Raw genomic sequence first — 23300 nt, 5'->3', positions numbered from 1 at the left:
AATAAAGCTATAAAAATATGAAGGCAAGATAAAGGCATACTCAGATAAAAAAAACCAGAGAGGGGCTGGGGATATGGCTCACGTGGTAGAGTAGAGTGCTTGCCTCACATGTACAAGTACAAGGCCCTGAGTTCAATCCCCAGCACCACCACCAAAAAAAAAAAAAACGAGAATCCATTGCTAACATAGCTGCATTATAATAAGTACTAAAGGAGGTTCTCTGGGCTGTGAAAGCAAATGACCCAATTAAACGTTACACACACACACTCATACACATACACACAGGCACCAGTAAAGAGAGCATACACAATATTTCTTTGACTTTGTTTTCTTTACTGTTTTAAAAAGCAACTACATTAAACAAAGTATACCACAATTGTACTGTTGGGCCTATGACATAAAGCAATGTAATAATACAGAAGAGGTAGGAGAAGCAAGGTAATCCTGAAGCAAGGAAATAACACCAGATGGTAAGTCCACAGGAACAAGTAAAGGAATCAGAGATGGTTAAATAAGAAGGCTAATATAAAAAGCCCCATATTCCACAAACCAAGAACAACTTTGCGCATACATACTTGGTTATCTCTCCTCTCTCTCTTCAATTTCTTTAACAGATGCAAAGTTACAAAAAGTAATAATTATTAATAATGTATTATTGGATTTGTAACATAAACGTAATATGTATAAGAACAGTGCAAAGAGAGAAGAGGAAAGAGTTATATCAGACTATTTCTGTTATCTTTCTGAAATTAATATTAAGTGGATTCTATAAATCACCAGAAAAAATTTATTAAAATGAAAAAGTTTATAAGCCTATGTCAGATTCTTTAAAATCTTCAGCTATACCAACAACTCCCGAGTTCCTTAAACTATAGGATCCTGGCCATGATTATTTGCTGTAAACCCATGATAAAGGGGGATCAGAAAGAGAAAATATTTAGGCTGACAGATTTGGCCTTAGGTTTCTCTGTCCAATTTCCTGGCCTATGCGTACTTCATTTCAGATGGAATCTCTCACTGGGCTTCTCTGTGAATCAAATGAACAATCACTATTTATATCAAACACTACTTTAGTCATGTCTTTAAAGTTTTTAACATCCAAAAAAATTTAAATAGTGAAAAAATATGGAGTAACCACTAAGAGATCAAAAAAAGTATAGTGAAAAAAAATAATTAAAGAAATTAAGATGTGACATTGGAAAATATTTACTTAATCAAAATAAAGCAGATAAAGGATTAAAAAATGAGAACAAAAACACATGAGATATAAAAAATTGACTAAATCCACATGTAACAATAACAGAGAATGTCAGGATGTCAGATTGGATTAAAAAACAAGATCCAATTATAAACTGTATACAGAAAACACTTTAGATTCAATACACACAATAGATTAAAAGCAAAACCATTGGAAAAAAAATATATCAGGGAACACAACTATGAAAAAAGATAATATCAGACAAAATAGACATTAAAACAGTTTCTAGAAATAGAAATTTTGACTAATGAGTCAATCCATCAGAAAGCTAAAACCATTATAAATATACACAAACCTAACAACAGAGCCAAAAAAAATATGAAGCAAAAATGAACAGAAATTAGAGAAGTAGACAATCCAACAATAGTTGCAGGCGACTTAAATACTTCACTTTCAATAATGGACAGATCAAGTAGGCAGATCATCAAGATATACAGGACTTAACATTATAAACCAACAACCAGACCTAACAAACACCTACAGAACACATCAAAGAACAGCAGAATATACATTATTCACAAGTGCACACAGAACACTAAGACAGACTAGATGAAAAGCATAAAACAACCCCCAAGGTCTTAAAAAGGAGTGATATGACAAAATGTGTTCTCCACTCACAATGGAGTCAAACTTAAAAATTTCTGAAAATCTACAAATTCACAAAAATTAAAAATAATACTTCTAAATGATTGGTGGGTCCAGAATAAATCACAAGGGAAACTAGAAAACATTTTGAGATAATAAAACAAACATATCAAAATTTATGGAATTTATCTAAATCAGTGCGGAGAGGAAAATCTATAGCTATAGGTTCTTATATTAAAAAAGAAGAAAGATCTCAAATTGATAACCTAAACTTCCACCTTAAAATACTAGAAAAAGAATAACAAATCAACAGAGGAGAAAAAAAATAAAGATTAGAGGGGAGACTAAAAAATGGAAAACAGAAAATAAAGAATGAAACCAAAAGTTAGTTCTTTAAAAAGATGGACAAAATTGACAAAACCATTAAGTCAATTACCGAAGGGAAAAAAAGAGAAGACTGCTGAAATCAGGAACAAAATAAGGTCATTATTGCCACTCCTATAGAAAAAAAAAAGAATTGTACAGAATCACTATAAACAACCACATGTCAACAAACTAGACAACTTTGATGAAATGGCCAAATTCTAGAAAGATGCTAGATAATGAAATTGATTTCAAAAAAAAACTGGAAATATGAATAGACTAACAAATGAAGAGACTGTGATAGTAAGTTTACAACTAACCACTGAAGTCTACCAAACATAGAAGAATACCAATCCTTCACAAACTCTTGGAAAGAAGAGAATAGGGGAGAACTTCCAAAATTCTGAGGCCAACATTACTCTGATACCAAAGCCAGCAAAAGACATCACAAGAAATGAAAATTCTATATTAATCTCTCTTATGAATACAGACATAGCCAGACATAATGGTGCATACCTGTAATCACAGTGGAAGGGAAAAAGAGAAAAAAAAAGTAAGGAAGGATGAGAGGGAGGGAGGGAGGAAATCAACAAACTTTGTCTAGAAATACATAAAATGAATTATACTCTATGCCCAAGTTTGTACCAGGGCTGTAAAGTTGATTTAAAATCTGAAAACTGAAAGAAGGGGAGGAAACCACATCATCTCAATTGACGCCAAAAAAATCATTTGACAAAAATTCAAGCCCCCTCATGATAAAAATATTCAATAACCAGCAATAGTCAAGAACCTCCCTCAACTTGATGAAGGGCATCTTTGAAAAACCCCAATTAACACTAGATCTAATGGTAAAAGATAGGAATGTTTTCTCTTCCTAAGACCAGGAACAAGACAAGATGTCACCTCCCACCAAAGGCAGTCAACATGGGATACAAAGTTCTAGTCAGGCAATTAGTCAAGAGAAAGAAATAAAAAGCATCCAAATTAGAAAGGTAAAACTATTTGTAGATGATATGATCTTTTATATAAAAAATCCTAATTACTAAAACAAATGAGTTTAGCAAGGTAGTAGAAGATAAACATACAAAACACATTTGTTTTTCTATACATAGGCAATGAATCTAAAAATAAAATTATGAAAACAATTCTACTTATAATAGTATCAAAAAGTATAAAATACATAGAAATATTTTAAGAATAGAATTGTAAACCATATACTCTGACAACTATCAAATATTGAAAGAACATAAAGATGATCTAATAAAAGTAAAGACATACCATGTTTAGGGATTAAAATACTAAATATTTTAAAATGGCAATACTTCCCAAATTGATCTACAAATTCCAAACAAGGCCTATCCCAATCCCTGCTGGGTTCTTTACTAAAATTGGTCAGCTGATTCTAAAATTCATACGTGGAAATTTAGGGGATCCTGAATCGCCAAAATGATCTCGCAAAACAATAAAGTTGGAAGATTCAAATTTCCTGATTTCAAAACTTACCACAAAGCTACAGGAATAAAGATACAGCAGTTACTTGTAAAACCAGATAAATAAGTAAATCACAGTGACAGCCCAGAAAAAATACCCTCACATTTAAGGTCAATTGATTTGACAAGAGTGCCAAGAAAACTCAATAGGGGAAAAGTCTTTTCAGTATACTGTGCTGAAACAACTTAATATCCACATGCAATAAGTAATTTAGAGCTCCTCTCACTTCATATGCAAGAAATTAACTCAAAATGGAGCAAAGATCCAAGTATAAGAGCTAAAACTATGAAATTCTTAGAAGGAAACAGGTAAATCTTTGTGATCTTGGATTTAGAAATTTTTCTTAAATATGACACTAAACAGGCAATAAAAGAAAAAATAAACTAAACAGCACCAAAATTAAAAACTGATGTGCTTCAAAGGATATGATCAAGAAAGTTAAAAGACAGCCTACAAATTGAAAGAAAATTTGTGCAAATCATTTATCTGCAAGGGACTTGAATCTAGAATATATAATGAATTCCAACAATTCCACAATAAAGAAACAATGCAATTAAAAATTAAAAATAAGTGTAGAATTTGATTAGACATTTCTCAAAAAAAAAAAAAAATAAGTATACAAAGTCAATTATCCTTGAAAAGATCTTCAACATCCTTAACTATCAGAGAAAAAAAAAAAAAAAAAAAACTAGAGCAAGGCACTAGATTCAATTCTCAGCACTACACAAAAATAAAATAAAAGAAAGGTATTGTGTCCATTTACAACTAAAAAAAAACCTACAATGAGACACTACTTAATACCTACTATAATGACTATCACAAAAAGATGAAACAAGTGTTGTCAAGGACTTGAAGAAATGGAAAACCGCCTTCACTCCTTTGGGGAATAGAAACAGTTTGACAATTCCTCAAATGATTAAACTTTGAATTCCACATTATCCAGCAATTCCACTCATAGGAAATGAAAATATGTCCACATAAAAACGTATACACAATCATTCATAACAGCATACTCATCATAACCACAACAGGGAAATAACTCAGATGATGAACAATTGGTGAATGAATGAAAAATGTGATATTTCTACATGATGGAATATTATTTGGCAACAAAAAGAAATAAAGAACTGATACACTACCACTTGGATTAACCTTGAGAACCTTAAGTGAAAGAAGCCTACAACAAAGGATCATATAATGTGATTCCATTTGCATGAAGTGTTCAGAATAGGCCAGTCTATAAAGATGGGAAATACAGTAGTGATTGCATGGGCTGGAGGGAGTGAGAGGAGTGTTGGAGAAAAGTGATTGCCCATGAAAACGGAAAGGTTACTCTTTTTGGGTGGGGCAGATGATGAAATATTATAAAATCATGGCAATAGTTACACAATTCTGTGAATACAATGAAAATCATCAAGGTGTACACTTTAAATGGGTAAAATGTATATCATGTGAATTATATCCATACTACTATTATAATAAATAAAAGAAAAATACAAAACTAAAGAGAAATTCACAATTTTACTCTAATGCCTCCATATGTATACTTAATCATTGAATATCATAATAGTACCAAAAAGTAATCTCATTGAAAATTTATAAATTTATCTTATAAAAAAGAAAATATAAATTTATAATTTTTAAATTTGTCAAGAGAAACTTTCTCCTTTTCATTTTTTCATAGTATCTTAATTTCTGTTTAGAAAAGATATTTGTTGAGTATTTAAACACTATACACAAAAACAAAGAAATGTACTAGAGAGCACGGCGGTTGAGTGCTTGCGTGTGGGATGCCCCGAGTTTAATCCTCAGCACTGCCAAAAAATAAAAGAGAAACATGCAAACACTAGGGCTCCAAATAAGTAAAATTTACTTACACACTTATTTCTTTCATTATTTCATAGCTCCTTAAATTATTATATATTTATTGTGCATCCTTCTCAGCTAGGATGCAAGGTACAATCTCCAAAATGCATGATTGTTTGGTCATTTAAATAAAATTTGCACCCACAAGCACAAATTATAGGCTACCTTTTAAATTTTGCATCAAAAGAAAATGTCAATCAGGCATATAAATTTTAAATTTGAATGTTTAGACACTTTCCAGAATTGTATTACCTGATCAATTCCCCTTCCTTTGCACTGAAGAATAATGACTTCAAGAAGTTTGGCTGCATGACATTCTGCATCTTCTCCTGCATCTCCACATAGTACCTACAGCAATTACAATTTACCTCAGTAGTGAGTGGTATTGCATGCAATTTAATCAAGACCACTTGAAGCAAATATTCTATACAAACTCAATCATAGGGATTATAGCTTTCCAAGTTTACTTATCAACCCAAAGAAGGGAAGGTCAAAATAAAGTCCATTTATCTTCTCTAGTACCTACTCTAATTCCTTATAAGGCATAATAATTCACTCATTTGACTCTAAATTAATAAAGTAAGCTATTTGCATTAACTATCCAGATAAATAAAGATTCCCTTTTAAAGCAGCAATGAAAACAAAATAACTTTTCAAGCAAACTATTTTTCTGTCTCTTTTGCCCATTTTTTTCATAACTGTAATTTGATACTATACATTTTTTAATTTTCCTACCTGGAATTCATAATTAGAATATTTTCATTGGATGTTATAACTATTCATGTTACATATAGTAGGACATAGTACAATAGTACATGAATATAACAAAGTTACTAAACTGTTTTTCTATTGTCAATTCTGTATTTTTGCTATTATAAATGATTCTATAATAAACATGTTCATATGTAAAATATGGAATATAATTTTCTTATGATCCCTAGAAGAGAGGTTCCTAGAGTAGAACATGCTTATATTAGAAATTAAGACAAAAAATAATGAGTCCAAACACAAAACATAAGAAAATTAACTGACTTAACCCCAAAAAAATAGAAAAAAATGAGAGCAGAAATTTAAAACACAAAGAGATTACAAAGAGAAACCAAAAGCAGATTCACTAAGAAAAAAAAGACTAAGTAGACAACTCTTGCCAAATGTTTACAAAGCAAAAACTTAAATATATTAGAAATGTAAGACAAATATAAAAGAGAAATAAGAAATAGGAATATGGGGAACACTATTTCCATATTTGAAAACCTAAACAAATTGAATTATTTCCTAGAAAAATACAATTTTAAAAAACTGATTTGAGAAAGACAACAGAAGGAACATTCCTATTTAATTGCATTCCCTCCCGAGAGGTTACTAAAACAACAGTGAAGAGTTTTTAACAGCACATATTCAACAAAGAGAAAAGGAAAGATACACCAGTAAAAATTTTGGAAGCTGGAAAATAGTGAACTGATTCATAAGCAGATGACAGCAGAGCTAAGAGTGAGGGCTATTTACATAAGTTTAAATCTCTCCCTCCAGGACAATGTACAAAATCCAGCTTCTAAAACAGCTCTGGAACAAGTACAGCTCTGCCAATCATTACTTGTACTTTTAAAAGCCACTTAACCCCTGTGTCTTACTTTCCATCTATAAAATGAGGATAATAGTACCTACCTCAGGGATTTGTAAGATATGTAATGAAAAAAAAAAAAAAAAACATTTCCCAAAATTGCACTCACATGGAAACTTGTTTGCTTAATTGATTTCTGTTTTCTCAAAGGGAAAGAAACAAGATACATCCTGTAATTTTAAAAATGGAGTCAAGGAATGGTAGCACACACCTGTAATCTCAGCAACTCAGGAGGCTGAGGCAGGAGGATGGCAAGTTTTAGGCCAGCCTCAGCAACTTAGCAAAGTCCTGTCTCAAAAAAAAATTTTTAAAGGAAGAGGGGGTATGTTGATGGGAGAATGCCACTGGGGTCAATCCCCAGAACCACTAAACAGGTAGAGAGGGCTCTGGAACTAGACTACCTGGGCTTCAAATCTGCCTCCAACACATAGTAGCTATGTGATTTAAAACAATTTACTAAACTCTAGCCACAGCAAAAGAAATTAAATTATGCCCTAGTTCTCTCATTAATAAAAATGTGACACCTTCTTCATAATGTTACAAAGATTAAAAAAGTCAGTATGTATAAAGTGCTCAGAAAATACCTGATATATTGAGAATTAAGTAAATATAATTGATATTAAAACCAAGAATATGAAATATATTTTAACTACTTGGTAAGTATAAGGACATTATGAGTATCAGTTTTAGTGTACATGCTTTTTTTTTTTTTTTTTAAAGAGAGAATTTTTTAATATTTATTTTTTAGTTTTCGGCGGACACAACATCTTTGTTTGTATGTGGTGCTGAGGATCGAACCCGGGGCGCACGCATGCCAGGCGAGCGCGCTACCGCTTGAGCCACATCCCCAGCCCCTATGTGTACATGCTTTAACACAGAGCACCTGAGTTACTAATGGAACATACAGGACTGCTGTTTTCTACTTGTTTTCTTTCTCCCTTTCTGTCTCCATAACGGGAAAACTGAAGATGCCAGTGATTTTGATTTAACAAGATGGGCTATCGCAGTGCTAAATTGAGGTTTTTAAATATCACAGCTTAGATGTGAAGTTTAATGACTTCCCAAAATTTCCCAGGCTTTTAATAATGAACTAGAACCTAAAAGAGACAGACTGATTTTCACTTCACAGCTCTTACCATATTCTGGTACACATCTCTTCCAGTGAGAATAATGGGTTATACACACTTGCTATTTTATTCCCTACTCCAGAATCAAACTTTTTGTTTTCAGGCTAGTTAAGCTTTCTAAAATCTGCCTGATGGCTTTAGGCAATATAGTTTTAAATTTATGTATATGCCAATAATTATCTAAATGAGAAGGAAAACATTATTTAGCCATCAAAGATTCCAAGACATAACCAACAGAGGCCTAAATCTAATCTATAAAGACAACACAGTAGACAATCATGTTTGATAAGATAAGAATAGCTATAAAAAATAATAACAATAAAATAAAGAATAAATTAGGGCACAGGGGCTGTGGCTCAGTGGTAGAGTACTTGGCTAGCACATGTGAGGCACTGGGTTCAATCCTCAACACCACATAAATAAACAAATAAAATAAAAAATAAGAAAAAAAAAGGATTGCCATTATAGGGATTATAAATTATCTTGTCCTGAGCTAAATGATGCTGTTTTTCTAACTACTATAATTGTTTGGGGCTGGGTTTATAGCCAAGTGGTAGAGCTCTTGTCTAGCATACATGAGGTCCTAGATTCAATTCCAAGTACTGCTTAAAAAAAAAAAAATTTTGTCTTATATTGTTTATGTTCAAATTACCTATACCTCGTGATTTCCAATATACACATTCAATCAAATAAGAAAATATCAATGACAGAATGGGAAATTGTGTGGCCAGTTTTCCTAGCTTTTCTTAGCACATTTCTTTAATTAAGTAATGAGCTTATATTTTAGAAAGAAAAAAGTAGAGAAGTACAGTTGGTCCTCCATAGGTTACCTATCCAGATTCAACCAAAATATCAAAAATACTTTTTAGAAGAACTACATCTGTATTGAACACATACATAGTCTTATCATATAACAATTATTTACACAGTATTTACATTGTATCAGTTATTATAAGTAGAGATGACTTAAAGTATATAGAAAGTATGTGCATAGATCATATGCAAATACTATCCCCTATTACTCAATGGGCTTGAGCATTCCTGGAGTTTGGCATCCATGGGGATCATGAAATCAATTCTTCATTAATACTAAGGAACAGGGCTGGGGTTGTGGCCCAGTAGTAGAGCACTTGCCTAGCATATGGGAGTCACTGGGTTCGATCCTCAGCAACACATAAAAATAAAGTTGTTCATCTACTGCTAAAAATATTTTTTTAAAAATTCTAAGGAACAATTATATTTATCTTCAAAATTATAATGTAGATATTAAAGTAGTAAACATTTTAAGCACAACATAGATCGTGAAACTTTCAAATTACAACAACCCCAAATTCATTTTGAAAATGCAAATTGACAAATACATGTTGATAAAGGATATAAATATTCAAGTATTAGTAAGAAACACTGTGACAATTGATTAGGATATGCTTACCTTTCTACACATTGTAAAAAGTACTTCTAAATGCTTTGGATTTGATAGTAAAGTATTTGTATCTATTGTCACATAATTATGCAGGAGAGGCATCATGTCTAAGAAAAAATTCAAAATCCCAATGAGATTTGAGCAACAGGAGTAGAAATAATTATTCCTAGTGAAACCACACTTCCGTAATGCCCAACATAACTCTCTTACCTAGCAACTACAAAATGCTAGAAATGAAGGTGGTCTGCCCTTTTTGTAAATGAGGAAAATGTGAATTTGAAAGATTAAGATGCTTACCATTTATTGTAGTGATTGTCCTGAATTTTTGCTTATTCACCTGAATACTTCCCTGCTCTCTCCCATTCCCCACCAGAATGCAGGCTTCAAAAGGGTTTCTGAAGTTCACTGCCATATTACTGAATTTAGAAGAGCATATGGAACATAGCTGACATTCAGAAAATATTTATTGAATTAACATAAGGACATGTGCTTTGGTTGCAAAGTAACTTAACACAACAAGAAATACAGCCTAACTCTTTTGATTATATATAAACACTGCTACAACAGCTCCACCCTATTCATGACAGAAAAATAAGAACATTTTCTAATTAGTGCTAGAATCATGTGTGATATTTGAAGTGTCAAAGGAGTAAATATCCAGAACCAGAAAGTAAAAAGGCTATATGGTCAAAGCCATACCTGTAAAGTATTCAAAGCAATCCTGCTGGAAAACTTCATATAAAATACCTAGAAGTTGCCACATTTGAGGGGAAATTGTGTGACAGGTTAAACTATATGCCAGTGAAAGAATTTCTTCATAGAATTCTAGAAGGAAAAAAATCTCTCATTAGAACACCAGAAATAGCAAAAATTAAACGCAAAGACCACGCAGAGGAGCAACACACGTTCCTCCTATATTTAATGTGCTTACCAGCATCCCTTTCTCAGCATCAGCACTTTCAGCCTTCAAGATTTGTCCTCAACTTGAGGCAAGGCAAAAATTTGTTTTTACTAAACTTTCTTTTAATACTGGAAAAAATATAAGTTTTTCTATTTTATAACAAAATATAATTTATTTTTATAAAATTATATTAGAATGCATGAGAGAAGGAATAGATTATCATACCTCTTTCACGTAGAGGATTTTAAACTTACAAATAATAATATTCTTTAAAGAGCTTAATTACATAGGGATTGAAATATCTACCTATTTCACATTTATATTTTTAAAAGCAATTGTTGCTACCAGTATTTTTCAATCCATAAAACTTAAAGATTTGCACAGTATTCTTTAATTTACCTCAAAACAATTATACCCACGGGGCACAGTAGCACACACCTGTAATCCCAGTGGCTCGGGAGGCTGAGGCAGGAGGATCTTGAGTTCAAAGCCAGCCTCAGCAAAGGTGAGGTGCTAAGCAACTCAGTAAGACCCTGTCTCTAAATAAAACACAAAATAGGGCTGGGATATCGCTCAGTGGTCGAGTGCCTGAGTTCAATCCCCAGTACAAAAAAAAAAAAAATTATACCCACTGTAAAGTAGAAGAGTTCAAAAGAAATGTTCTTACATTCACACATATTTAATACCATCACCCTCAATCAAAAGTAAATTATAGCTAAATATATAATCAGAAAAGACAAGCCTCACTATAAGTTTCAAATAACTCCTACCATGTCACTGAGCCAAGAAGTCGAACTAGAAAGTTTTATTTTTGTCTCAGAAAGGTAACTAATACTTACCCTGAAAGCCTGAATAATATATTCTTTGTCTTACTTAAAAGAACATATTCAGAAGCTACTAATACAGACATTTGCCTTATTAAAAGTAAAATAAGATAGAAAGTATAAATTTGGGGAAATAATCTGCTATATATAAGGTAATCACTTGAAAACCAACAAATTGTCTGAATAAAGGATTTCTGAAAGTTTCAACATGGCATAAAATCAGTAAAATAGAATGGAAAACCTAGAAATAAATCCATATTCACACTCAACTCATTTTCTACAAAAAAAAGCACAAGAACACATATAGGGAAAAGACAGTCTCTTCAATAAATGGTGCTGATAAAACTGGATATCCACATACTGAAAAATGAAATTAGATCCTCATCTCATAGATATACAAAAATCAACTCAAAATGAATTAAACACTTGAACATTAAGACCTGAAATTATAACACTACTACAAGAAAACAGAAGGAAAAGTTCTGTGCCATTGCTCTGGGGAGCAATTTTTTTATGACCCCAAAAGTACAGAAAACAAAAGCAAAAAATAGACAAACAGAATTATGTCAAACTAAAATTTTTCTGCATAGCAAAGGAAACAATAGAGTGCGGAGACAATCTATAGAATGTAAGACAATATTTGTACACCATACATCTGGGGGGAAAATCATATGTCTAATAAAGAATTACTATCCAAAATACATTAGGAACTTAATTCAACAGCAAGAAAAAACAAAATATAATTTTAAATTGGAATCACGCAATCTGGCATGTTCCCATAGTCCAAGCTACTCAGGAGGCTTAGGCAAGATTGCTTCAGTCCAAGCCACAGTTAGACCTCATCTCAAAAAATAAAAAGACAAATAGATATTTTCAAAAGAAAACATGTAAATGGCCCATAAGTATATGAAAAAAATGCTCAATATAACTAATCATCAGGGAAATGCATATTAAAGCAGATTAAAACTCACATCTGTTAGAACGTTTATTATCAAAAAGATAAATGCTGGAGAGGATGTTGACCAAAGAGAATCCTCAAACACTGTCAGTCATGCAGCCACATGGACAACAATGTAGAGGTTCCTCAAAAAAGAAAACCCAGAACTACCATATGATTCAGCAAAACCACTAATGGATACATATCCAAAGGAACTGAAATCAAGATCTTGAAGAGATGTAATAGTTAGAAATGAAAAAGCTAAGTGCCCATTGACAGATGAATAAATAAAGAAAATGTGGTACATATCCAGGATAGAATACTATCCAGTATTTTGGAAATTCTATTCTATTATTACTACTACTACTACTACTACTACTACTACTATTAAAAATCTTTACAGTTAATTCTTTATACTGCATTTTATGCATTTTGACAAATGTATATAATGACATATGTCTATCAATACTGTATCATACAGAAGAGTTTCAATGTCCTAAACATCCCGTACTCCCACATATTCATCCTTCCCTCTCTCCCATTCCTAGTCCCTAGCAAGTATTGATCATTTTACTGAAACACATACTTTTTAAAAATTATCTTTTACGTATTTTTTAATTGGCCAAATTAAAAATGTGCATTTTATAGTGTACAACAAAATGTTTTGAAATATACATGTTTTCCGGAATAGTTAAATCATCTAATTAAGATATCCATTACTTCACATACTTATTTTTTGTTGTGAAAACACAAAAACGACTCTCTTAGCAATTTCCAAGTATATAATACATTAACTATAGTCACCATTTTGACCAACATCTCCACATCTCAATCCACTCCCACCCTTGGAAACCACCATTCTAGTGTCTCTTTCCAAGAGTTCAACGTTTTTAGATTTCACATGAGATCTCACAGTACTTGTCTGTTTCTGACTTATTTCTATCGAGAGCCATTCGTCAACTATATGTGAGGACCTTTTCAGCATTGCAGCCAAGGAGTGGGAAAGTCTGGTATTAGGAACTTCCCGTGGCAATCCCATAGAGTAAGATCACCCAAATACATGTGAACTCCCTCTCAGCTCTGCTCAAAAAGGTCTCACACAGCACCGGAGATGGGGTGACCTGCTATTGTCATACAGCCTCTCAGAGATGGGTGAAACCTGCCAAGATGCCAATCAACCTGTTGACTGCAAGACATCAAAAGCAAGATTCCACCCTCAAAACCTTATCACTGCCTTTCATATATACCCCCTTAGATAAACCACGGGAACCATTTTCTAATTGTCCAGCTCCAGCTCCTGTGAGGGCTGAACCTATCAGGTCCTCCATCCTTCAAAACTATAATTCTGTCTCTGTATTTTGTTCTTTACTAATTATTTCAGACTTTAAGTTCTTTAGAGGTTTATCCCTCTGAGCAGAAAAGGGTTCCCTGGTGAGGTGCTGGCACCCACGATATATTTCACTTCATATAATTTCCTTTAGGTTCGTCTTCATTTTTGCAAATGACCAAAGTTCCTTCTTTTTAAAGGTTGTGTAAATACTGTGTGTGTATGTACATGTATCATATTTTATTCATATTTTATTCAAATAATCTCAAATACTATAAGTATTTGAGTGAGATCAATACTTACTGAATAAATAATCTCAAATACTATTAATATATATTAGACATGCATGCTCAATTTTTTTTTACTAATGAGTGAACAATAAAAAGTTTGGAGATAACTACTCTTAAGCCATCTTTCTACATCAGTACTAAATAACTTGTGTCTTTCTCATGCCCACATGTCTTGGGATTGGCATCTTCAAAATGCTTGAAACTACAGAAAGTAGCCTCCTCTATCAAAAATACCCATCAGCTCATAATATCTAGCATCAGTTACTGATTCTACTCACAAGTCAGGCACTTTTAACAGAAAACAGGACAATTCACACTGCCAGCAATAAATATTTCTATTTTTAAACATTTTTCAATCCCAGATTAAAGAATCTCACCAAAATCTCACCTCAGTTCATTTCTGAAAATGTAAAATACAACATTCTTTGTCCTTTATACTTTTCAAAGCCAAAAATTCTCACTGGATATATTATATAAGTTACTCCTTCTCTAAATTGTCCATCTGTCAAATTGAAGGGCGAAAAATGTACTTTAAGTTCATCAAATTGAGAAAAATAAAGTCTCGATTATCTTTCTTTGCGGGGGAGGGGTTTTGAACCTAGGGTCTTGCACACGCTAGGCCAGTGCTCCAACATTAAGTTATATCCTCAGTCTTCAATTAACCTTTTTTGGGAGTGGGGTGGTGGTACAGGGAATTGATCCCAGGGACACTTAACAGCTAAGCTATATCCCCGGAATATTTTTATATTTTAATTAGAGAAAGGATTTCACTGAGTTGCTTAGGGCGTTGAGGCAGGCTTTGAACTCGCGATCCTCCTGCATCAACCTCCTGAGCCGCTGGGATTACAGGCATGCACCACCACTGCCGATTTTTATTTAACCTCTGAACTTACCAATTACATGCTTCTGTAAAACAAGGTCAATGATCCGTAGACAGATATTCTCTAATTGCTGTGTGATCTGAAAACAAATTTTAAATATTTACTTTAAAATTCATCATGATAACCTTTAAGTTAATATACAAATTAATATTATCCCAATAAAAATACCTACAAGACATTTCTGAGGGGAACTTGATAAATTAATTCTAATTTTCATGTGAAAAATTAACCATGCAAAAATGCAAGGAAGGGGCTGGGGTTGTGGCTCAGCAGTAGAGTGCTCACCTAGCACATGCAAGGCCCTGGGTTCGATCCTCAGCACCACATATAAATAAAATAAAGGTATTGTGTCCAACTAAAAAATAAATTTTTAAAAAATGCAAGGAAATTCCAAAAAGTAGACCAAAGATGGGGATAAGAATAAATCCATAGTAAATCTGTGAATTAGATTAGTTCCTTACCTGTTTTATAACAAAATAAATTTATAATGGATAAAGATTTCAGATGCAAAGAATTAAAACAAACAAAAATACTAGAATAAAAAAAAAAAAAAAAAGAATTCTTGTGTAATCCTGAAGTGGGAAACTGAATCGAAGCCCAGAAATTTAAAAAAAAACTGAACCATCTGATTGCAAAAATTAAAATTTTCTGCATGGAGCCAAAAATAAAAATTTGAGTGAAATACTATCAAATGGTATTACAAAAATCAAATTCCCATTATATGAAATCAACAGAAAAACAGGCAAAGGTTATGAAAAATAAATCTAAACAAGCCTTAAGCTTATAAAAAAAGATGTTTACTCTAATATGAGAAAATTATAAATTCAAAGTGCAATATTAATACTTTTGACCTATCAGACTGCCAATGATCAAAAAGTATGAGACTGGAAAGAAAGACATTGTGGTACATTGATTCGTGGACTATAAATGGGCGCACTCTATTTAAGACAAATTAGCAACATCCTTAGAACTAACTCATATACATACCATTTAACCCAACAATTCCACGTCAAGAAATTACCCTCCAGACATTGTTATGTGCACAAAATGACATGCAAAAACATTCATTGCAACAATATTTGTGATTTCTCACCAATGTCAATTTAAACAAGGGACATCTAAATTATTCCTATTAACTAGCAAGCTGTTATATAAATTTGACACATCATACAAGAGAATAGTATGCAACCATTAAAAATATGTAAGTTTACTGACTGGTATAGAAGGATCACCAAGATGAATTAAATAGAAAATGGTAGCTAAAAATTGTGCATAGTATGTTACTGTGTTCATAAAAGAAAAATATGTACACTTTTTGTTTGTATGACAGTAGAAAAACCTCTGGAAGAATACCAAAAAAACCTGAAAAAACTTTGCTATCTTCTGCAAGGGATAAAATTAAGACAACTAGAGAACTGAGTAAGAAAGTGAAATTTCACTGAGTAATCTTTTCAGACCTTTTAAATCATTCAACATATTTGTTTTAAACATTTTTTAAATAAGTTACAATTAAAATCCATCATGTTAGATTTTTACTGTAAATATCCAATTTCATCTTTTAAGCACTTTCTAATACTCAATTATTTTCTTCATTGTTGTTTTTGAAGTATTGGGGATTAAACTCCTGAACCCAGGAGTGCTCTAGCACTGCCCTATATTCCCAGTTTTTTTGTTTGTTTTTGTTTTGAGACAGTCTAAGTTAGCTAGGCTGGCCTTCTAATCCTCCTGCCTCAACTTCCCAAATAGCTGGGATTATAGATCCATACCACTACATCCAGCTGTGTTTTTATTTTTAATTTTCACATAATAATGGTGCATTTTTGTGGGATACAGTTTAGTAACCCGATACATGTTAAACTATTTATCTAAAGTTCAAATGATCCAAAATGTCCCAGTTTAAAAATTGCCAATATACTTAAAACCATTAAATAAAAATGTACATGCTTAAACACCTATTTCAGATTTCCAATTTTGTTCTTCATGCATTAAGTATTTGTACAGATATAGGTTTTTTCCCTTTTAAGGAAATACTGCTTTCAAAGTTTGCTTTTAACAAGGCAAAGTTCAAAATTAAAGAGCAAGTGACCTAGAGACCAAGATTTCAGTTGGTGTTTCGCCTCTAACTACCCATGACCTCAGTAAAGCCATTTAGCTAAATCATTAAGGCTTTGCTCTATAGTATAGGTAAGGAAGTTAGATTTGTATTTCTCAGTTTTAACCCACTCCTCCTTTGAAAACCAGAATTCACAGCTCCTTTAACATTATTAGAAATTCAAAATAAATTTAATATCAATAGTGAAAAATTAAAACAAAAAGACAAAATGCTATTTTGTTTTCAAACTAATCCTAAAGCTAATTCTCCTACTTCTTACACCCTCACCCACACTCAGAAAAACTGGAATAAGTGATTTCTAAGGTCTCTTCAAATTTAAAGCATAAGTTCCAAATTTAAGGTGAAAAAAACTATCCTTACAATACATATTATAACTTAACTTGGAATATCTCACTGTTACAAGAGGACCATAGAGTTTCAACATGAACAAAAAAATAAAATGATGATTATGAAAATAAAAATTCACATTAAGCCCTTCAATTAAGAAGATGCATCCAAGAGAGAATACTGAACCATTTTTAAGACACTAGGAAGCTCTCATTAATATCTGATAAACACAGGATAAATCAACAGTCACATAGTTTAACAATAATAATGCTGTTATGGTTTAGATGTGAGGTGTCCCCCAAAAGCTCAAACGTGAGACAATGCAAGAAGGTTTAGAGAAAAAATGAGCCTTAACCCAATCAGTGAATTAATCCCCTAATGGGATTAACTGAATGGTAACTGAAGGTGGGTTGGGTGTGTCTGGAGGAGGTAGGTCCCTGGGGGGGGCGGGGGGCGTGCCTTTGGGGTATATGTTTTTGTATCTGGTGAGTAGAGTCTCTGTTTTCTGATCATCATGTCAGCTGCTTCACTCCAACACACTCTTCTGCCATGTTGTTCTGCCTCAACTCAAGTCCCAAGGAATGGAGCCAGCTGTCTATGGACTGAGACCTCTGAAACTGAACCCATAAATAAACTTTTCCTCCTCAAAACTGTTTTTGGCAGGTATTGTAGTCACAGCAGCAAAAAAAAAAAAAAAACTGACTAAAACATGCTATTTAAAGAACTGGCACCTACTCCCTAAGTCCTCACTGTATAAAACAAGAGCTCCATCCCTGACAAACCAATCAACTTGTGCTCACAGAAGTAATGAGTAAAAATCTAATTTGAGGTGAGTCCACATTATAATTCAGAAGGAGAACTGCAGGTTTTAAGTGGTGGGGAAAAACCAATACATTATCAGAATGATCTGACTACAAACCTAAATGCACAACTTATTAGCTCTGTAACCATGAACAAGTCTCCTGAACCTACCTGAGCTTGTTGGCCTGTTTCAGCAAAAGGAGACTACCAACACCTGCGCGCGCACGCACTCTCTCTCTCTCTCTCTCACACACACATGGCATCAATAAGACTACATCAGTTAATGATGTGAAGACACAGGATACATGTCTTTGTAAATTCTTATCCCAATACTATTTTAGAAATTGGTTTATGAAAAATGTCTAAGTTCTTGCCACTCTTCTATTCTTACAATACTAGTAACATCAGAATTCTATTCCTTTACTTAACATTTGCCCTCTACCACAAAGACCGAACTGTGGGTTCCCAGAAAACAGGGTTCATGTCTTATACAAAACCTAGCCTGGCACATAGCAGATATGATGAACTAAACTCTTTAATACAGAGAGATATACTATATACTTTAAGTGCACAGGTAATAGTTCCTCTTAATTTTTTTTTTAAATTTGAGGGCAATTCTTAAAGCCTAGCAACATAACTAAATAGCAACTTCAAGGTCAAGACTTTAAAACTCATGCCCACCAGTCATAAAAATTTCAGTCATTATTATGTCATAATAAAACACAAAGAAATCCCACCTCTTTATGATCTTCTACAACTGTTAAGATAGTGTCAATAGTATGTAAAATTCCCATAGCCATTACTGTTTTGTCTTCAACTTCTTCATATTCATCACTTTGAAGAACTTTGCCAAATATCTCAGCCTATGCAAAACATATTAAAATATTCAACAGTTGGTACTGTTACAACCCCCCTCATTATAAAAATTAGCAAAAGGGTAATGTCACACATTAAAATATCAGCATCACTCAAACGTTAATTTCTGCACTTTATGAATAAATCACCTTTTTTCTTACAAAAATAGAATCTGTCATATTTTAAATATAGCCATTTCCCCCATATAGTTATCAATGTGGAATATTCATTAGTCATTACAACCGTTAACTAATTTTATTGGTTGTCATTAAGCAAAATGACTTTAAAAAACAGTAGAGAGAAATTTATCAAAGTGGTAAAACAAAAACAAAAATGCCCCAATGTAAAGGAATTGAGATACCAGAATCAAAGTTAAGAAAGTAAAAATTTAGAACGTTCACATCAAGGCACATTATGAAATCTTAGGATACTACAGATGAAGAGAGATTATCCTACATGTTATTAGCTTCAAGTCTGCTTAACTACAGGAATATCAGAATTATCAGAGCAAACATTTTTATATTAGTATTTCAGTTACAAATAAAACTGAACTTGAAATTATGGGGTTTAATTTAGATTACTCAAGGATTCCAAGCAAAACTAACAAAAAACTGTCATGTCTTACCAAGTGTTGGGTCATATCAATAGCAATCGAGGCTACCTCTTGACTGTATTCACATATCATCTTCTGGATTACATTAGTAACATCATCATTTTCTGTCTCTCTAACAATGTGCAACAGCTCCTGCATAATAGGCCTCACATGTGGCTTCATATATTCCTTAGCTAATGCAACAAAACAAAATTAGTAAATGTTAGCCATTCACAGATAGTAAAAGGAATTAACTTGGTAACAGGTCAAGTGACACAAGGTAATACCTAGATAAGGTTCTAGATGCACTCATGCTCTATGGTGAGTAAGTTACAGAGTTGCATCAAATAATGTTCACCACTATACCAACTTCAAGAATATCAAAGGGATAAGCAGTTCTACATAAGAAAGGACAGTCCTATTCCAAATGCTAATATTTCCCACTGAAAAATTCTAACTACACATATTGTCATCAGCATAACTTGGAGAACATAAATATTACATCAGTCTTGATGACAAATATAAAAACTCATGTACATAAAGACTATCCCCAACACTGATGGGGCCCACTCTCTACCCTAACCCATTTCTACCCCCAGATCTCCTGGAAAATCCTCATACAAAATCCAGTCCTCCCATTAAAACATGTTAAATAAAGGTAAACAAGGTTCATGTTTTTCATAAAGCTGAATTTGTTTGTAAAGGTTTATTTGAACTTTGAACAGAACATTCTTCTAAACAAACAAATGAGATATTTCTTTTATCACTCCCTAGAAATATTACTTTCCTGAACTGGTAGAACCAAAGAATTCTAAAGTTGAAAAAAATCCTGAAGCCATCTAATCTAACCCCCTCAAGCTTAAATATGTGGAATCTAAGCTTTGACAGATCATATGTCTCACCCAGCTTTCCATGACAAATTAGTAGCAAAATCAAAACTGAACCCAAGCCTCTCTTCCCAGTCTACCTTAGTGCCCAGCAATTATTAACTTGTTCCTCATGTAAAACTTTTCCAGAAACCACAATCAATAGGAACTCCTAAAAAAGGGACAAGAATAATCCCCTACAAAATTCTGAGGGAGCAAAAGCCCAGGAATCCAAACTCTGAACCCCTGGAACCTAAAGAACCCCCTTTATCAGGGAAGGAAGTGAATGAAAAATTACCCTTCTAAAAGGCATTTTTGGTTTTACCTTGTATCTGATTAGAAATTAATGACTGAAGAGCAAGGGCAGCTTCAACTTTGACGGGCATCTCCTTATCTTCAATCAGGCTCTTCTTTGCTAATTCAACTGCATTTCTGAGGTTGAGTTCATTGTGAAACTTCAAAGAACTAAATGCATGAAGCACCCAACATGACTATAGTATGAGCAGAAAGTAAACAGAAAGCTATTAGAATTATGGCACTGAGCAATAATGTCACATAAACAAGAACTTTTTTTTTTTTTTTTTTTTTTTTTGGTGGTGGTGCTAGGGATTGAATCCAAGGGCTCACACATGCTAGGCAGGCACTGTAACTATAAGCTACACCTGCATTCCTCACACAAGAACTTCTTATTAAAATATCACATTTATTTCAATAATTTTCTTACAGACGAGGATTTTAAGGTATAAAATAGATACACAAAAAACTTACTCTAGCTCGAAGATATCCCAGGTTAGACAACAATAAAGGAAATACATGATTCTGTAGGAATAGCTCGATTTGGTCCTTGAATAAACTCTTCTGTTAGGAAACAGAAATTAAATTTCAATTTATCAGTGGCTTTTCTCATATGTAAGAATCACTTCCTGATAAAGCATGTTTATTATGACTTGCATTTATATACATCTATTCACAATTTTGTAAAATTGTCTGACCTACATACTGCATATTTTAAAACACAATAAGTCAATTAGATATTAATGGATTTTTGTAGAAATAATAACACTAAAATCATTTCGTATCCTTTTTTATAGAGCAGTTTCATAAGGAAAAACTGACAAAAGTCAAATTTTCTTTTAATAAAGAAATAGGTTACAAAAAGAAGGATCTGTATCGTTGACTCAATCACCCAGAGGAAGTCATAATTTTTAAATTATCCATAACTTTCATACTATCTTATTAGTCTGTGCTTTGCAATTTTATTAAGTAAATTAAATTTTGATAATCTTAACCTTCAATAAAATCTCAGCTAGGGAACCAATCACATGCAGGGCTCCATCTTTCTTCCTAGGGTCAAAGTTCGGGTCTGTTAGGATTTGATAACAGAATGCCATCATTTTTGGCAACACCTAAAGAAATAGAAGAATCCATTTTAGTCTACAAGAACTTTCATTATCTTAATAAAGTATTAAATATGATATAAATTTTCAAAAATAAAAACCATTTTATTGTGTTTTATCAAATAACCTTAAGCTCAATAAGAAAGGTACAATTTATTAAAAAAAAAAAAATAATAACCAAAAGTACTTCACTCTTTTCCCCTACTAGAACAAAGAATATTCTTAAACTGACAAGTTACAACTTATGATAATATTATTTTTGAATACTAGGGGTATATTAGAATATACTTTTTCCTTACTAGAGCAAAAATATTCTTAAACTAGGTTATAACTAATACAAGATAATTTTCAAATACAATGGGACATTAAAAAGAATAATTATATACCTCTTTCCTTTTCTTTGCAGCAGTATATAAGAGAGTCTGGGCTGCTGTGGTAGGAGAAGCATAATCTTCAAAAATATCTAAGATTTCAAAAGGTCAAACCATATTAGTAAAAATGTAGTGACTTATGATACAGATTTTAAATCTGACCAACCAATAATTCAGACCAAAAAATAAAATAATCCACATAATGCCATTCACAGCATAAAGAAGCTAAGAAGAACAGGTGCAGTGGTACACGCCTATAATCCCAGCAACTCTAGAGACTGAGGCAGGAGGAACACGGATTTGAGATCAGCCTCAGCAACTTAGTAAGATCCCATCTCAACAAAAAGGGCTTAGGAGTGTAGCTCAGTGGTAAAACACCCTAGGGTTCAATCCCTGGTACCAAGTCGGGGAAAAAAAGAGGAGAAAATTAGCTAATCATTTTGTCTTGTCAAAGCAAAGTAGGAAAACAAATACATAAGGAAGGGGAAGTAATAAATTCTACACATGACTTTCAAAAAATAAAGATAGGATAAAGAAACAAAGCAAGTGGTAAATGTTTCATTTGCTCTTCCTGAACTTTGTCTCCAAGAGAAAAAGTGCCTCCTCACTTACAAAACCCTGTAAAAACACCAGAGTCTGATAATCTAATGCTCATACCAGTAAGTTTAACTCAGATAGCTAGAGACACCTGGCTGAACAGATGACAGCACAGCTTTGTCATGGCACATTTGGCATCTTTGTGTTAGTTCTAGTAATTGATTTCGACATTTACTGAAGACATATTAAGGCCACGCACTAGCAGAGGAATACAGAGGGAGGAAAGGATAAAAAATATAAAATAAAACAAATAAGACAAAGCTCCTGACTTCAGATAGCTTCTAACTTGTGGGAGAGATAGAAACACACAAATTAATATTTTACTATGTTAAGTGCTTAAAGAAGGATAAAGGGAAACAACTTAGGCAACCTACACAGTTCAACAGCGTCCAGGAAGATCAAACTGAAAAGAACCCCAGAGAATCGTGCACATGCAGTATGTCTAAAAGAAATCCTATTCCCTGTGGAATACTTAGTCATAGGGAAA

At 32.9% G+C, this 23300-nt stretch overlaps 1 protein-coding gene across 6 annotated transcripts in view; it reads right to left on the bottom strand.

Annotated features, from left to right (window-relative positions):
- LOC114091683 (importin-8) overlaps nt 1-23300 on the bottom strand; it is a 72807-nt gene that overhangs the window by 19303 nt on the left and 30204 nt on the right. For 5 of the 6 annotated variants that reach the window (XM_071610018.1, XM_071610019.1, XM_027934172.2 and 2 more), the window contains 10 exons: nt 22232-22308; nt 21738-21854; nt 21217-21306; nt 20774-20939; nt 19616-19776; nt 18873-18998; nt 14907-14973; nt 10434-10559; nt 9744-9841; nt 5816-5911 (listed from right to left, as the gene is read on the bottom strand). In XM_071610018.1, the coding sequence (XP_071466119.1) occupies nt 5816-5911; nt 9744-9841; nt 10434-10559; nt 14907-14973; nt 18873-18998; nt 19616-19776; nt 20774-20939; nt 21217-21306; nt 21738-21854; nt 22232-22308 (1124 nt within the window). The remainder of the gene's footprint in view (nt 1-5815; nt 5912-9743; nt 9842-10433; nt 10560-14906; nt 14974-18872; nt 18999-19615; nt 19777-20773; nt 20940-21216; nt 21307-21737; nt 21855-22231; nt 22309-23300) is intronic. The other variant, XM_071610016.1, reaches the window with a different exon arrangement.

This window comes from Marmota flaviventris, chromosome 3 (genome assembly GCF_047511675.1).
Source record: "Marmota flaviventris isolate mMarFla1 chromosome 3, mMarFla1.hap1, whole genome shotgun sequence".
Classification (NCBI taxonomy): domain Eukaryota; kingdom Metazoa; phylum Chordata; class Mammalia; order Rodentia; family Sciuridae; genus Marmota; species Marmota flaviventris.
Note: the sequence above shows the minus strand (reverse complement) of the source record. Positions and strands in the feature narration are given on the sequence as shown.